The sequence below is a fragment of the Salarias fasciatus genome, chromosome 20 (assembly GCF_902148845.1).
Source record: "Salarias fasciatus chromosome 20, fSalaFa1.1, whole genome shotgun sequence".
Lineage (NCBI taxonomy): Eukaryota > Metazoa > Chordata > Actinopteri > Blenniiformes > Blenniidae > Salarias > Salarias fasciatus.
In genome coordinates, this window is record NC_043764.1 from 14,162,619 (window position 1) to 14,179,207 (window position 16,589).

General features: G+C 40.3%; 2 protein-coding genes across 2 annotated transcripts; one reads left to right on the top strand and one right to left on the bottom strand.

Annotated features, from left to right (window-relative positions):
• Positions 1 to 2,193: 2,193 nt before the first annotated feature.
• On the bottom strand, positions 2,194 to 6,013 carry edn3b (endothelin 3b). The gene is made up of 4 exons (XM_030119591.1): positions 5,792 to 6,013; positions 5,456 to 5,663; positions 3,260 to 3,418; positions 2,194 to 2,248 (listed from the first exon to the last, which is right to left on the bottom strand). The coding sequence occupies exons 1-4, from the start codon at positions 5,850 to 5,852 to the stop codon at positions 2,194 to 2,196; spliced, it is 483 nt and encodes a 160-aa protein (XP_029975451.1). The 5' UTR covers positions 5,853 to 6,013.
• A 6,906-nt stretch (positions 6,014 to 12,919) lies between these two features.
• Positions 12,920 to 15,910, top strand: ttll9 (tubulin tyrosine ligase-like family, member 9). The gene is made up of 13 exons (XM_030119594.1): positions 12,920 to 12,938; positions 13,023 to 13,107; positions 13,222 to 13,333; positions 13,436 to 13,621; positions 13,727 to 13,795; positions 13,897 to 13,987; positions 14,085 to 14,125; positions 14,248 to 14,335; positions 14,539 to 14,597; positions 14,720 to 14,916; positions 15,151 to 15,264; positions 15,515 to 15,639; positions 15,824 to 15,910. The coding sequence occupies exons 1-13, from the start codon at positions 12,920 to 12,922 to the stop codon at positions 15,892 to 15,894; spliced, it is 1,257 nt and encodes a 418-aa protein (XP_029975454.1). The 3' UTR covers positions 15,895 to 15,910.
• Positions 15,911 to 16,589: the final 679 nt, after the last annotated feature.

The window sequence follows — 16,589 nt, forward strand, 5'->3', positions numbered from 1 at the left end:
TATCTCAATACAAGAACAATGGCAGTTGTCATTGAATCAAGCAAGAATGCCAAGGATTTTTATTTTCAGAGTTTTAGCCTTAACCATAAATGTCTAAATGTAATGTCAAAAAAAAAAAAAAAAAGAAAAGAAAAGAAAAGAAATGAAAAAGACTAAGGACACAAAAAAATGGTGAAAACAGCTGCTATAGAGGATCAGCACATCATCCCTCACACCTCCACCATATAGTTACACCCCTGAAAGTATGTTCACAATAGCTATGTGAATTCATTTTAATACTTGTTTTCAGGTGGAACACAAATGGTGGGATCGAATGTGAATGTCCTACATTTGAACTATTTGACCCAAAATGCAGACGTCGCCACAGTGTATTCCCACCGGCCCTGTAATAATGATTCCGAAGTATAAATATAGGCTGTGTTGAGACATTTCAACAGTCAGCCTCCCCTGTATTTATAAGCACACATGTGCTCCTCTTTCACATGTGCACTGCGAAAAATAACCATTAAGAAAGAGCATCGTCAGATTCTTTAGAGAAGAGTTTAGATGCTGAAAACTTCAACAAAAACTGTTCGTGCTTAATAATATTGCAGCTTTCTATGTTCCTCGCATTATACGCATGATCAACACTTTCTACAAATATCTGCTTTTCGTCTTTCGCATGCACACACATTCCGACTGACCACTGTATGGATTACTGTCCCTAAAGCCCTACACAGAAGAACACGACTCTGATCCAGGTTTAAGCTTAAAGGTCCAAAAATAAAGTCCACACCAAGCTGAGAGTGTTTTGTCTTGAAATCCTTAGATATTAAATTCCCCTTTTCATGGGAATTTTCTTGTTCTCCTTTAACGTGAACCAGGCGACACAGGGTTTTGACGTGTTCTTGTCTATTCACTGGCTAGCATAAACCGTTGCATTTGCTAAGCATGTTTGTTGGGACACAATGCTGCACGCCAACACAAACGAGAGGAGAAATATGGTTCAAAATCCTGTTTTCCTCACGTGTAATCATCTGTACTCGCTTTAAATTACACGTATTCATTTTAACTTGGTGATTTTACAGCTGTGTTGGGACTGCTCTTTAGCTGTTATTGCTACTCTATTGTTTTTTTTACCTGACCCTTCCTACGCCGAGCTTTTTGGTCTGAGATGCTCTAAAGCTGCAAATTTACCCTCGGAGGGTGTAATACGGGGTATCTTATCAAAGTTTATTTTCACCGCATGCTTTTTGTTACACAAGAAGCATTTCTGAACACTTCTGTAAGGCGCCAACGTTTAAATAGGGTAGATAAGTAAAGGCTGACTGCACAGCCGCAGTCAGACAAGATTAAAAAGAGGATTCAATGATTTGCCCCCTCCAGAAGCATGGAAGAAAATCATTCCACGTGTGTTACGTCATACATTTAGCAGCATAGCGTCACTGAATGTAACATGGTTGAGGCACAGTATTTTTCATTTTCTAGCAAGATGATCAGCGTTAAAAGAGAAATCACCATGAAGAAAAAAAATGTTTTTCTATGAAAGAATTAGCTTAGTATCTGTGTTTGTCTGAATCTTTTTATTGTCCCTGTCCTATCTGTGTATTTCCAGAAAGCCGAAAAATGATTTCATCAGTCCAAGTTTGTGAAAGTGTCCCATAACTCACGTAGCCGACACTGTCCTCTTTAGATATTTATGCATTTCGGTATTATCAGCAGCAAAATGTCACAACACTGCCTCGTGAATTTTTTCCATGGCTCCTCCATGCATTTTTCATGGAAATGTCTGTTTTCCCTTTGTATTTTGTCTGAAGTTCATATCAAGCGGTGCAGAATGACGGGTCCAAAACACTGGGTGTGAATAACGAGTGTTAGAGGGATCACGCTCGACACATGGGGGCAGAACACCATTTTACTGCAGGAAGGGCAATCCTAATGCTGCGCTCCCAGCACGGAGCACGGAGAGGACGGCCTCCAGCGATCTGCACCAAATTTGCGCAGGAGGTCTTGAGAACACTTGGCCTGATGAAACCTGCTCCAAGAGTTACGATGCAAAGGAACGTCCGCAGTGTCAAACTCCAGAGTTGCTTCCTTGAGTGTGTGTATCCGGGGAGGCTGCGCACCAAATGGAGGGTGAAAGGGGCTGCGGGGGAAAGAAAAGAGTCCGTTCGCCCAGGTGGAGGAGGAGAGGAACCAGGGGGCTTCAGGCTGTCATCCCAGGCCAGGGACTCTGTGGAGACTCCTGACCGGCAGAGTCTGCAGGGGGCTTTGAAGAGAACATTTCACGTTACAACGCTGAGACTGAACACATCATTTAGTAAAGCTCTTCAACATTAGCAGATTGTTCCAAGTCTTTATACTTTAGTTTGCCACAATGCGTCAAGCCTTTAGTCATTTGAAAAGACCCCAGATAAGACGATTTGTATTCCGTTATGCAAGAAAACCTAAAATGCACATACATTCTTGATATATAATTCTTGTCTGTTTCTGTTTGGAAGTCTGTTTGCTTTTTCCAGTATTTATGGTCATAGGTATGGGCTATTTTTTTCCCTCACTTTTTCTGCTTATTGTCTCTCCAGCAATAAAATGGGAATCCTCCCCGTTTTTTCCTCTCTCATCTACAGAGATGAACGGTTGAAATAATTTGACATAAACTGATGGGTTTTTTTTTTTCTTAAATTTACATTTTGGCATTTCATTTGCCTCGTTTTAGTATTTTTTCTGAGAAAGTGGAAGGTTGGAACTGTATCTAATGCAATTTTTTTTTTCAAACTCCTATTTGACTGAGCCTTTCCATTAATAAATTCTGCCAAATACTCTTTTTGAAACTGTCCCTGAGATGTCATTCACAATGACAGCATTTGATCATTTCGGACCTTGGCACTTAAAATACCTCTGGTATTCAGAGTTGTGGTAACATTAGTGCAGACATCAAAAGAAACAGATTTTAAGGGTTTTTGCTCACACTGTGAAAAACCTCTTACAGGTGGTTACACTTACAATCCTCAAATGAATCACTGACAGATTTATTCACCCACCTGGTTCTATCAAATGCTGTAGTTTTTTTTGGGAAAATATGTCACAAAAAACATCTAGAAGAACTGCTTCTTGCTTCACTTTGAACGTGGTGTTTGTGAAGAAGAGTTTCTCTGCTTGCGATGTGATGAGTCCAGGGTGTTAACAGCCTTTAGCCTTGAATTGGCTGAAGCGGTTACAGAACATGGATAACTTAATGTGTTTGAGGATCATCGCTCCCATCAGCATGAATCAGACTCACCCCGACTGACAGAAATCCCGGCATCCGGCGTCTGAATCAGGCACGGCGCATGTGCAGCGAGATCTCTGTGCCCCTTTATGTTCAGATGGTTGCAGCTCAGCAGCACGTCTGTTTCGCTGGGGTCCTATGTAGCTCGACATTCCATAGGGCACAGTGCGCCTGAGTAGAGCAACAGAAGAAATCTGTTTTCAGTTACAGTAAAAAAAAAAAAAAAAAATGCAGCATGGTTTAAAAAAATTAAGGTTTGGTTGAAACAGCTGGGCCTTTTACTGTCCTGCTGAATATGATGTGCTCTGACTTTTACAGTTTCCAGAACCTGTGAGCATTTATTTCTGCTTGAGTGACCAGAGGAAGCTCCTAAAGGAAAGAAGCGCCCAGAGATCTGTGAGATTCGCATCAGAATTTTCCAGAGTCAGGTGGCTCTACATGGTGTTGTGCATCCACCGGCAGGATGATCAGTTGCTCTGCAGATGATATCAGCTGCCCCTTGCCTGATTCGGACTGAGTGTATTCTGCTCTCTGCTTCCCACATATAAAAGGCTTGCAACTATCAGGTTATCAAAGAGGAACTTTGAAGATGTTTGGGTTATCAGTGCTTTCTCAGTGGAAGTGATCAAATCATCGTTGATTTGTTCAGTTTATCTTCCATCACAGGGCAGCTAGAGTCTCCAGGTTTGACAACATCGATTTGGAAAAAGAGCCGCTGCTTCTCTATTGACGTTGTGGGATATTCCAATATTCCAATCAGCACTGAAACTATGCTATTTTGCCTCAACATGCAAAGCTGCACCTGAATGACTTGTTTATAACAGTAACAGCCAACAGCAGCCTTGGCATGAGAAGACAGAAAAAGAAGGAATTTTTTTCCAGCTGTCTTGCCAAAGATTTTAATTTGCGGTTGGGAGGTGTCATTTGTTAAAAAGGGATGCTTAAAATGACACTTGGAGGTGTTTCTGTGGTGTGTCCCACCGCGTGTTACACAGACATGGTGGAAATGCAGGTTTGGATCAGCTGCTCCTCCTTTTCAGGGTAATGCTGTTTTCTCATCACCTGCAGAGTCAACGTGACTCCTGAGTTCTGGCGAGTATACCTCAGGGCCGGGGCAGTTTCTGACAGAAAAATAACCAAATCGCTTCCACCAGGGAGAACAGCGCTACCTTCTATACATTATCAGGGGCAACCGAGTAATTTAAAATAACTTTCATCAATTAAACTAATTTGCTTTGATCAGATAAATGAAAAGAAAAACAATAAAATTCACTTCAATAGGTAAGTATTATGATGCAATCTACCAATAACAGAGGAATGAAATGATGCTTATCCACCTTAGTATGTATTTATCTTTAAATGATGGGTTTCTGTCAATCCCAGGCAAAACACCTCTGAGTAATGATATTTTAACGGTCTGGTTTCTCTGCAATTCATGGAAAACGACATTCGGAGAACTGTTGGATTCGAGGCACTTAAAAACATTTAAATGCTCATCCATCATCACAGTCTGGCATCTGATGGGTCTCAAATTGATTGTGCAGCTTGAAAACAAAGCCATATCTTCAGCAGCATCAAGTCTTGTACATGCCGGTATGGTATGTTCCACAGGACCCAGGAGAAAAACAAACTTTGATGCAAGCCTCACTTTTACCTTGCCATGCACACAAAAGTCTCGTCACGCTCACTTCTGTACCTACATGTCTCAAAGTAACACTTTATTCACCTGGCGCAGGAAGATAGTTCATCCTAATCAGCCTGAAATAATAGGGAGCAATCAGCCTGTCACTTCTGCACTGTTCTTGATACTCACTTCACGTTTTGGCCAAGAATGTGTCATTAAGATCTGTTATTAGTGACATGTTATTCCTAATATTAAAACTATTAATTCAAGCAAGTTGGACAAAGAAAAGCGTGAGAAGGAGCTACAATTACAGAGGAGCTACAAAACAACGACAGCAAAGAAACCTTCACCTCGCAGACCTGAGCAGGGCGAGTTGCTCTTTGCTGGGCCTGCCTCACCCTCCACCGTCTGATCCCTGAGGGCAGGTTACTGTGCATGGCAAAGAAACACTCTGGAAAGGTGTGTTGTCTTGAGTGAAAGACTTTTTCTTCTTTTCTTCACCTTCATCTACGTTCAACTCAAAGTGCATTCGATACTTGCACAACTGTGGCAATAATAATAATTCTGTTTGAGTCATTTCTTACTCTGGAGTGTTGATCCAGATGATATCCAAGTGGCAGTAGTAGACGCACTCTTTATCCTTGTAGGAATAGCAGGTGCACCGTTTTTGCCTGGATTTGCTCCCTGGTGCGTCGGACAGCGGTGAACCCGCGGATCCCCCCAGCGCCTGCGAGTCTGGGAGTCCTCCTGGGATGATCTCAGGTTTGACCAAAGCTGGGGATGCCAAAGCACCTTTATTGAATGTTATATTTAAAAAAAAAAAGAAGAAGAAGAAAGAAAACGCCCAAGTGAGGATTTAGATAACAGATTCCGCAAGGACATAAAATCTGGGGACATTTTTACGCGCGCCAAAAACTCACCTTGCAGTAGAATAAATGCCAGTACTCTGAAGAGCATGTTTCTCTCGCAGACGGACAGCATTATATTCCCCAAAATGAGCCGTATCCTGACAAAGGTGCAGTTTAATCTCCCTCCAAAATCCACGGAAAATCCACAAACTTTGGAACGACGTCGGTGCGCGCCTCACGCGGTCCGCACTCCAAAAGGCGCATCTGAAGAAAACACATGTCGCACCGCTCCTCTCATACTTGAGGCTTCACGTCATGAATCCTGTGCGGCAAGTCTGGGGAAACCGTGGTCATGCAAATGATAAAATCGTCCCTGTATGTCACCAAGCGAATGTAGTCTTTGGAGTAAAGAGGGACGCGCTGTGAAAGCCCCAAATCCAGAGCGCAGCGGTTTGGAGAGGTTTGGGTGCACGCCCACAGCTCCATAACTCTCCTCTGGCAGATGCAGCAGCGGTGCGTGCGCTCACATGCACTCCTCTTATGTTCCTGTTGACGCACGACATGGAGAATATAAGAGCTGTTTTGTTTCAAGATATGTGAAGTCATCCTTCAACATCAAATAAAAACTTTTTTGCTAAAAAAAAAAAAATTGTATCATGCAGTGCTGCTCAGGGAGGTATTTCATTTTACTGTGATTTTCTAACTAAACATCAAAGTTCCTCATCAATCTCCTCTCAAAAGGTGTGGAAAAGGCAGTTAGAGAAAACCTCGGAGCCTGTTTTCGTCTCCCCTGACAGTAGAAACTAAAAGCAGATGCTCCTGTCAGGGATTCTTTCTTCCTGATTCCATGAAAACATTTGAATGTCCACATCATCTCTGGGGATCAAGCCAGTCAACACGTTTCAGCGACCTATCCAGCATAAGCTCTGAAGAATTTGGAATATATTGTACCTAAATAAACTCACCTCATGTTTTACAAACAATGAAATATTGTTTTTATTTATTATTATGTCAAATCAAGTGCTTGAATTGAAATCTAAAGCAAATCTTCATTTTTTGACTCTTGTGATTGCTCCTATGGCACATGCTTGTAATGGAATGTTTTGTAATTGAAAGTATAACGCAAAAAAAGACCAACAGTCAACAACACAACAACAACCATTGTGGTGGACTCACTTGAATTTTTTTTTTTTGTCCTATGGTCAAACATATGGAGTCTCAACTGGTTCATAGAAACGTCTTTGTTTTTGTGTCAGTGTGTAACTCCAGACTGCTGCTCAGCAGCTGTATTTGGATGCAGGATTAATTTTGAGCAGACTCATTGGAGGAGTTATACTTTCTTTTCTTTCCCAGAAACTCCTAATATATTGAAACGGATAGCTCAAGGCCCCGACTACGCAAGCCTATTTTTCTTCTTCATCACTTCATTCTACCTAAAATCAGTGAAGATGCTTGTTTGGATGTTCCCTTCAATGATCCTCTACTTCACTTCGTCCTTGGGTGAAAAAAAAGAAGCTAATTTTTTTCTTTTTTTTTTATCATGGCTGGAATCCAGTGAAAGGTAGAGGTGCTCTTAAGCAGAGTGCCAAATTATTCCGTGTCTTTTTATCCATTTCGCTTCACCAATTAACCTGAGACGGGTGTGTTTGGCAGGCTGTCGCTGCAGCACTGGGAAAGTGCACTCTGCATTCGGACGGACCTTTTCTGCAGGTCTCAACCACATGAAGTAATAATGCCAAACACTGTTTTGGCCAAGCTTTTGTTCAGTTAATGTCAGTCTCTCTCTCAGGAATAAAAATTTAGTATTGTACTGTGCATGTTGAAATCAAATATTAGATGTAATAGGCATAACCTGGCAGCTCGTGAAAGAGCACGACCATCTGCAAACCCGCCATATTTCAAAAATTCTCTTGGGAATCTTATCAGAAATGTCTCCAAACAGTTTGGCCAAACACGCCTGGGTCACAGGAACCCTGTGCTCGACTTCAAGAACACAAAGACAAAATAACACTTTGATCTTGTTAGAAATTTGAAACGAAGTGCAACAGACAGATGGTATGAAGAGCAATCTGTTTCTGTTTTTACGAGGATAGAAAAGTAAAAGCTAGGGGTCGGAGCAATTTCCAATCCTAGACGTACCACTTCATCTGTCAGACCTGGGCAAAGTGGAGGTCATGTAGGTCAGACGATGATCCCGAGCGCTCAAATGACATGTTTTATAGGTCCACGCAGGAATGTTGTTGACTCTGACAGTCGGTCACATATTCACTGTCAAGTACAGGTTTACTTAATAAAGTGTTTGCTGATGAATGGAATGTGAGACACCGATGTCAAGGAGTGAATCATAGGTTTGGAACTAAAGCTAAAATGCCCGTCAGACGCAAGTGTGAAACACTCCCAGACCTGTTCTTTGCACTGCTGCCGGAGTTCAAAACCGCTGGAATTGGAAGTTATGAAATTATCAGTGGAATAAAAAAAAAAAACAGAAGAGAAAGATAACCAAATTAGGATAATTCATTCATCATAATAATCATTTATAAGTTGGCTGGTGGAAAAAAAAAGACAAAGCAAACAGGAGATGAGTGGTGATGAGTGGGGGTGTCACCTGCAGTCATGATCGGATTACTGCTATAAAAACAAACTCACCTCTCTGAACCTCCAGCTCTAATTTGCTCTCACGTCGAGCGGCCTTCTGGAGCCATTATTGCCATCACACAGCAGACAGCCATGAAAGCTTATGCGAGTGAATATTATCCTCTTATCTGATAATCGGTACCTTTTATTTGATGTTCTTTTCTGCCTGTTGACGTGTGTCTATCATATACAGAAATATTTGTTACGATATGAACCAGGATACAGAATAAATATCATTTTGCTCCATGTTGCATCTGCAGCTAGAAGTTGAATCAGTTACATGATGTAGCAAAAATACACCTTGATTAAAAAGATTTTCACATCTGGAGTCTCAAAAAAAAATCGCTTACATATAGAGGAGGCCTGAATTAGTGCTTTTCATCAGAATCATCCAGTACATTTAAATACATCTGACTCATGACTGCACTTTGGTTCCTTCCCAAATTCCCCAAGGCCAAGGTTTTGTGCCATACCCCAGCTCTCTGGCACAGTCCCCAAGCCTGGAAACAGAGAGAATTCCACGTAAATCAGGACCATATTCTGTTTTCTTTCTGCTCACCAGAGTCAAGGAAACAGAATGCTATCACAAAGTTGACTGTGTGCGGTGAAGCGGTCACACACAGAGCGTACATTCTCTAGGTATCACTGTAGGGTTTTGCTTTGAAGGAACTTCTGTACCTGGTATTTCATATGATCACCACTGATTATTTACTATATAAGCACAGGACAAAATCTCCTTATATCCTCCTTGATTTGGCAGCGCTTTAAAGCAATAAAAATGACTTGGGAGTGCAATAGGCTTCAAATATAATTAAACTTTTTGCTCAGTTCACTATTATGCAATAGATTCCAGCATTTAGGTTGTTTACTTCTTGTTCATTGACAGTGAACCATCAATTAAATAACCCACAGGATAGATCTTTACCTGCTTTCCTAATGAAACAAATATGTTTCATTTTATTTTCTTAATGTAAGTTCCCTGCCTCCTAACATCCGCTTGTAACTGTCCTTCAAAAGGAGACCTATTCCATTACTTTCTTGACCGTGACACAAAAGCCAAAGGGGGAAAACATTTGGCAAAGTATCTGCCTGCCAGTTTGTCATAATATTTTTGGTCCATTTTTATGTTTTATCAGAAAACAATTTGAGCATACAAAGCCAAGGGATTAACTCTAAGTACTGGAGAGCTGTACCAAGCAAGGAAATAAACAGACATTAACACCTCAGAGACTGCACACAGCCAAGACTATAAGGGGAATGCAAATTTTTTTTAAATGTAAAATGGTTTTAAACAAGTGAAAAAGACAGGAAAACATCTATTGAAAAAGAAGTGCGACATTATACTGTTAAAACATTGCTTTTTTCGTTTTCAGAATTCACTTAAAGTTAGTTCACTTCAGTTCACCTCAGGGGTATTTGAGATTTGCTATTTCATTAAGCAGTTTTGTATTTATTGTGTTTCTTTCAACCTGATGCTTGTGCTGTACAGAAGAAAAAAAAAACTACCTGGGGATGTAAAGAAGACTCTCTTTACAACACAACACACATCACAACTCTCATTTCCCCTTTTGCACAGTCAATTCTAACCCTTCATGCGGTTTTCTTTTGCCTTTTTTTACCTCCACCAGTGACAAACGAGAGGTTTTCCCTCGACGTGTCCTCTGGAGAGACACTTGAAGCGGTTAACCGTGGCTCTGCAGGAAAATTTATAGCTGGGCTGAGCTTTTCAGCCCAAACAGAACATCCTTCCAAGGTGAGGATTAGCAGAGTAAAGGCAAGTAGATACCCCACAAATGAAAAGCAGATAATTCCCTGGATCCCCACAGATTTCCTGCCTGGCGCTGTTGTTTTAGAGGGGTCCATCATTCACTCGGTCCGATGGCGATCTCACACTGGGAACTGTTTGACCTGGAGGACGTTCAATAGCAAGTGAGATTCAAGGGAAATCCACACCGTGATGAATTTACTACTGTCAAACTCGATGGACATGCTGGAGACAAAAATGTTATTAAAAATGACATAAAATTTAACAATAAAGTTGGTATTTCACTTTGTATCCACAGTTAGCAAAACAATTCTTGTTCCAAGGTACCGCTGCTCATTGGACCTGTTTTGTATATGGCCTGAAACATCCTTGGTTAGCCACAATTATAGGTAGATTTCATACAGCTACTGGAAGCTGATAGAAAACCTCTGGAGGGTTTTCTGCCAAACCAAAAGAATGTTAAACTGACACAATTGATGGGAATCAGACTCAAAATAAGAACTCCTTGAGATGTTGGCCTTTGTTTGAAACCAAAGATTTTAATGCCTGTTAGTGAGTTTAAGATATGCAGAAGCTGCATTTTGGGAGAAAACACATATTTGAGGACTGAACAGTCTCCTGTAGTACATATCAAAATGAGGAGTTTAAGTTTCCTAACCTCGAGCGGGACCCTCGAGGTTAGGGAAGCTTGTGAAGGGATGTTTACTGATTTAATCCTTCTTCCAGCAGGTCGCCACACTGAGTCCCTGAGCAACCACTGTCATCGCCAGCTGCTCAGGTTGTCTCAGGAAGGTGTGTCACACACACACACTTCTATAATGACAGTAATTTCCAAAGGATTACAGAATGACACAAATATGGAATGTAATGCCATAGCATTAAGGGGGTGGTGGAGGGGGAGCAGAGCAATCTTAATAAATGCCCCCTTTATGACAGTCTGTCATGAAAGGCATACAGCAAAAATTCAACTTGAAGAGCTTATTTCACTGTACAGTAAGTTACTTGGAGGGTCAGTGGAAGGAAAAGATCTCTGTAAAAATGCCGATCTAACAATTTATTGAACTTGTCAAAGGAATTTCAGTCAGGTGGTGGACATCCTGACATTACTGCGATGAAGGTGCTAAAAGCAATAAATGAAGTGTTTTTATTCACTGGTTATCAGTTGAGATTTCATAATAGGTGGCAGTTTATGCTTGCAATTTCATCGTGCAAGAATTCAATGAGACACATGCTTGCAAATATTATTGAGGAAAGTAAAGTGTGCCACCAGACTGGCTCCTTTCATGGAGAAACATAAACATATTATATGCAATCTATTTCACATTAGGGGATAAATATGCAAGGTAGTATGTTTTCTCAATGATAAGGTTTGTGATCATAGCTGCAAAGAATCAAAGATGTCATATGAGCCAGGTCTTCTACCTCAGTTTGCTTATATAATCCTGTTGTCACAGTAAATCTCCGAGTGCAATCCCAGGGCCATTCGCCCTGAGGCATGTCTGCCTGACAGAATTTTAATCCACGGCAGATTTCTGTGCATTCTGATATTGATTGGTCACAGTGTTTTCAGTTTGGGATTTAATTTTATTAATTTTTTTTCACTCTTGTTGCTTCAATGAGATATTTTTGATGTGATGGTGCAGGTTTACAGGGTCAATTCAATCCTATTGACCCCTTTCTTGGAAATTTTTCTCACCTTGTCATTAGTTTTCATACAGTTCCTGCTAGGTTAATAGAGTTGGTGAGCAAATAATATGAAATCCACACTGACTGATTAAGTGGGCTTTTTTTCAATGGCGTATGAAGAACGAGGTTTTAATACAACCTAATTCAGCTGCAACATTGAGTCATTTAACGCTGCTTAAATGGGATTTGGCGCCATCTAGTGGTAAGAGCGCCACACTTCGTGGTAATGGAAGATTTCTGTGAGACCAAAAAATTAAATAAAAAATCATTGCTTCTATAAATCAATGACTACGCATCCATAAGCTAGAGCTTTTCCATTTGCTGGTTGTCAAGATGTTTTTAATGCTGTATTACATTAGTGCTTGCAGACTTCTGCGGTCTACGGAAAGCATGAGGGGACAATCCTCAGTCCTTAGTGGTTGCTATGACAACGGCTGCCAAACAACACAGGATACTGCACCTTTATCTGGCTGTTGCTTGCTAACTACACCAACATCTGCTTGATTATAAACTCATACATGGCGAAGCATAAGGTAAGCAGAAAAAAGGCAACTTCTTTAAAAAAAAAAAAAAAAAAAAAAAAAAAAACTATTTAGCAAAGGTGTCTTTCGTTGCTTGAGTTTTTAGAGTGAATTCAGCAACGTTTGGATGCATAATTTGTGTATGTTAAGGATGATGGTGACACTGTCCCCCAACTTAGTTCAAACTGACACTGACAGCAAACCTAATGTTGTAGTTTGATTTTTTGACTTTTATAAACCAAATGACAAAATTAGATAAATGATAATCTGTTTTGTAATTTTAGTGCCTGCGCTCTTTCCTCTTTAGATTTTTGCTTTAGCTGGGAGTTTAATTCTACCTCCACGAGCTTGTGAATGTGATGTCTTTTAGTTTGAAGTTCATCTATTACCTTATCAAGAGAATGGCTTCAATTTATCAGGCTGAAAACTAAATGATGACTGAGTTTATCCTAACACAATTATTTGTATGATATCAAACTAATGTATTTGTGCTTTTTGTGAAACCTCTGTTGCTAACATGTTTTCAAGTCCTTATCTAAAAGATGATTTTCTTTTTTACTTTACAGACATCTGGATATAGACCTTCATGTGACTATGGCAAAAGTGAGGAGAGGTAAATGTTTTCTTATCATTAGCTCTGATTTCAAAAATAATCACAGGTACTGGTAATATTGAGTGTCTTCCATCGTATTTTCAGGGAGGGAAGAAGTTGTGTGCGGTACAGATGTGGATTACTCAACACCATTCAAACTGTCCTACGCCAAAGACCGAACTGGGTTGAAGTGAAAGAGTGAGTTGATAGAAGCTGTTGGAAACTGATGTCTTTCTTCTCACCACCTTCAATTGATAAATGTTTGGCTCGTGAGTGACGTCGATATCGCTTCTTGTTCCCACAGTGATGGAGAGTGGGACTTCAACTGGTGTGATGTGGGCTGGCTCAGGGAGAACTTTGATCACACATACATGGAGGAGCATGTGAGGATAAACCACTTTCGAAATCATTATGAGGTGAGGGAGTCTTTCTCCATCATGGTGTGACTCTATGAGGGAAATTTTAACAGTAATAAATCAAAAGTTAAATTCTGTATTTTTTTGTGTTTTGTGTTACAGCTGACACGCAAAAATCTCATGGTGAAAAACCTCAAAAGATATCAGAAAATCCTTGAGCGGGAACTGGGCCGCACCGAGGCGTCAAAGTGTGACTTCTTCCCCTGTACGTTTGCACTGCCGAGTGAGTACCATCTGTTTGTGGAGGAGTTCAACAGGAGCCCTGGGAGCACCTGGATCATGAAACCGGTTAGATCAGATACATCCCACAGGATCCTTCCTACCAGTGTTTTCATGACCCCAGAAGCTAAAATGAAATCATCCAGAGTTCATGAAATGAATATGTTTATTTAGGTGGCAAAATCTCAAGGCAAAGGCATTTTCCTATTCAGGAAATTGAAAGACATTATGGAATGGAAAAAGGTAACAAGCGGTTGTTTAATCGAGGAAGTTAAATTTGTAAAAAGAAACATTGTACATACCTGCCCACATGGTGGGACTGAAAACAACTGTGGTTTGTTCAGGATGGCTCCCGTTCAGAGGAACAGAAGGATGCTGCCCAAGTGGAAAACTACGTGGCCCAGCGGTATATAGAGAACCCCTACCTAATTAATGGTAAGGAAAAATAAGAATAGGTATCAATAACTTTTAGGATGATAAATAATGTCATTCTAAAATGACATTTTTTGTTTTTATCTTTTTATCTCCATAGGCAGGAAGTTTGACCTGAGAGTCTATGTGCTGGTCACATCGGTATGAACACAAAATGTCCAAATTGCAATTATTAATATGAAACGTAAATGCTGCAGCCTGCTGATCTCAGTGTGTGTGTGTGTGTGCGTGTGTGTGTGTGTGTGTGTGTTCTGGATTTCCAGTATGTTCCCCTGAAGGCCTGGCTGTATCGAGATGGATTTGCTCGCTTCTCAAACACCCGTTTTTCCCTCAGCAGAATTGATGACAAGTGTATCCCTACTTTAGACTTGGGTTGCTGATGCGCTCATGTGGGGGTGTCGGTTCTGATTTTATAGATAAACTATTTTTCTTCACAATTTTGCTTTCGAAACAGTTGTCTCAAATTGTTGAGTTACTTTTGAAGCTATTTCAGATTTTTTTTTCCCACACTCACAAAACTAAGAGTGCAAAATACTCCTTATCACCTTTTTCAGATATGCACCTCACCAATGTGTCTGTTCAGAAAACAGCCCCAGACTATGATCCTGAAAAGGTGTGTTACACAAGAACCTCAAAGCAACAATAATGTTTTTTTTGGAATTTTCTTCAGTGTTTCAGTTTGAGCTGGTTAGATCATGTTTCCACTCCTCAGTGGTTTCATTTACCTCTAAACAGGGCTGTAAGTGGCAGATGCAACAACTCCGAAGATATCTGACTGCAAAACATGGTTGGGAGACGGTCCAAAACCTGTTTCAGGAGATGGACAACATCTTTGTCCGAAGTCTACTGAGTGTCCAGAAGGTCATTATAAATGACAAACACTGCTTCGAGCTCTATGGTTATGACATTCTGCTGGACCACAACCTCAAACCGTGAGTGCTGCAGGACAAGATGTCAAACCCCGGCAAACAAAATGCATCTTCCCCTGCACAAAATTACAAAATAAAAGCTTGCACAGTCACAAATAAACACAGCAAAGTACTTTTTAGATAGATTGAAAACACAGCTGCTAATCTGCAAATGACTGAAAATTCCATACATTTCAAATGCCATTCTTATCGATTAACTTAAACAAATACTTGTCATCACCTTCCTTCTCCTATCAGGTGGTTAATCGAGGTGAACGCGTCTCCGTCACACACACCCAGCAGCCAGGAGGACTATGAAATGAAATGCAGACTTTTGGAAGACACTCTGAATGTTGTCGACATGGAGGGAAGGTAAAAGCCTCTTTTTCTAAATCTGTTTGCTTTTCTTAGTCATCACAGACGCCATATGTAAGCTTTCTGTCTCTCTGACAGTAGAAGTCATTCCTTCTGACATTTTGAGCACATTGGCAGGCGATCCCAGCAATGATAAGCAACTGAATACCTTTTCCCCAGATCACAGGAGTGTATGAAAATGAATGATACACTTTTTTTTCCTCCCTCCCTCCTTTTCTTTGATGTGTTGAGTGTTTTTCATTATCAGGCTGACTGGCAAGGAGAAGAGGGTGGGTGGCTACGATCTCATGTGGAATGATGGGCCTGTCTATCGTGAAGATGTCAACCTCCAAACATTTGGAAGTTTGGCTCTCACTGCCAACACGCACTTAGGTAACCTAAAGGTGCTGTTTTACTCTGACATTTCGAGCGCACTGAGGATCCAGAATCTTAATTTCAAAAGGTTATAGGCGTCAACTTTTCAGACAAATACAAAGCACTGCTCACATTTAATATGATGTCCGCCTTATTTGACTATTGCTAATCGCTGCAAACATATGTCTGCTCTTTGTTGCAGGGTGTGTGAATGACAGGGAGAAGCAGCTTCGCCAGCTTTTAAAACCATTTCCATGCCTGAAGAAGATATAGTCATGTTGAAAATGTTAACACCTCTGCCATTGTTTGATGTGCAAGGTTTTATTTGGGCACTGTAGGGATAATTATTACATCTCAGCATTACCTCACATATGGAGATGAATTTTAAAAAATACCTTAAAACTGTAATCTATATAAATGATGGGAAAACTTTGCTTCCTCGTGAGCTCCAGTGTTTTTACAAGAAAGAAAATGCAGATTTTCATATGTTCAATTTTTCACCTCTAAATGTCTTTCTCAAAAGTGCTACTTACAAATAAATAATTTTGTGATTCTGTTCATTTTCATGGTATCTTCACTATCGAAGAGTAAAAAAATGCAACATGGCAGTATTACATGGTTTATTAAACTCATGATTACTTTCTAATGCAATTTCTTATGACTCATGATTTTTCTCAGCTGCCTTTATTAGGTGATCTGTTTTCAAAAGGGTCATCACAGCAAAGATATTGCAAATTGTTTGGTGGAGTCATTTTTATTATAACCATGTTTTGAACCCAGGTTGAAGACTTGAGACCCAATACTTTGTTTTTATACTTTCCATAAAGTCTTGTACTTTTACATCACACTAGGGCTACACTTAGCAGTAATTAGCACAATAGTGTTTCATCTTTCTCAAATTAAGATATTATGCATATAAATGTTTTTAGGTCTTCAAAAAAAAAAAAAAAAAAAAAAAAAGACCAGTG

Bases quoted from the DNA above. Each gene is read 5' to 3' on its own strand.
- edn3b (XM_030119591.1), bottom strand. From the start codon at position 5,852: ATGCTGTCCGTCTGCGAGAGAAACATGCTCTTCAGAGTACTGGCATTT. The intron at 5,664-5,791 runs GTGAGTTTTTGG...CATTCAATAAAG, and splicing joins GGCATTTATTCTACTGCAAG to GTGCTTTGGCATCCCCAGCT. The intron at 2,249-3,259 runs GTGAGTCTGATT...TTCTCTTCAAAG, and splicing joins CGGGATTTCTGTCAGTCGGG to CCCCCTGCAGACTCTGCCGG.
- ttll9 (XM_030119594.1), top strand. The intron at 13,334-13,435 runs GTGAGGGAGTCT...TTTGTGTTACAG, and splicing joins ACTTTCGAAATCATTATGAG to CTGACACGCAAAAATCTCAT. The intron at 15,265-15,514 runs GTAAAAGCCTCT...TTTCATTATCAG, and splicing joins GTTGTCGACATGGAGGGAAG to GCTGACTGGCAAGGAGAAGA.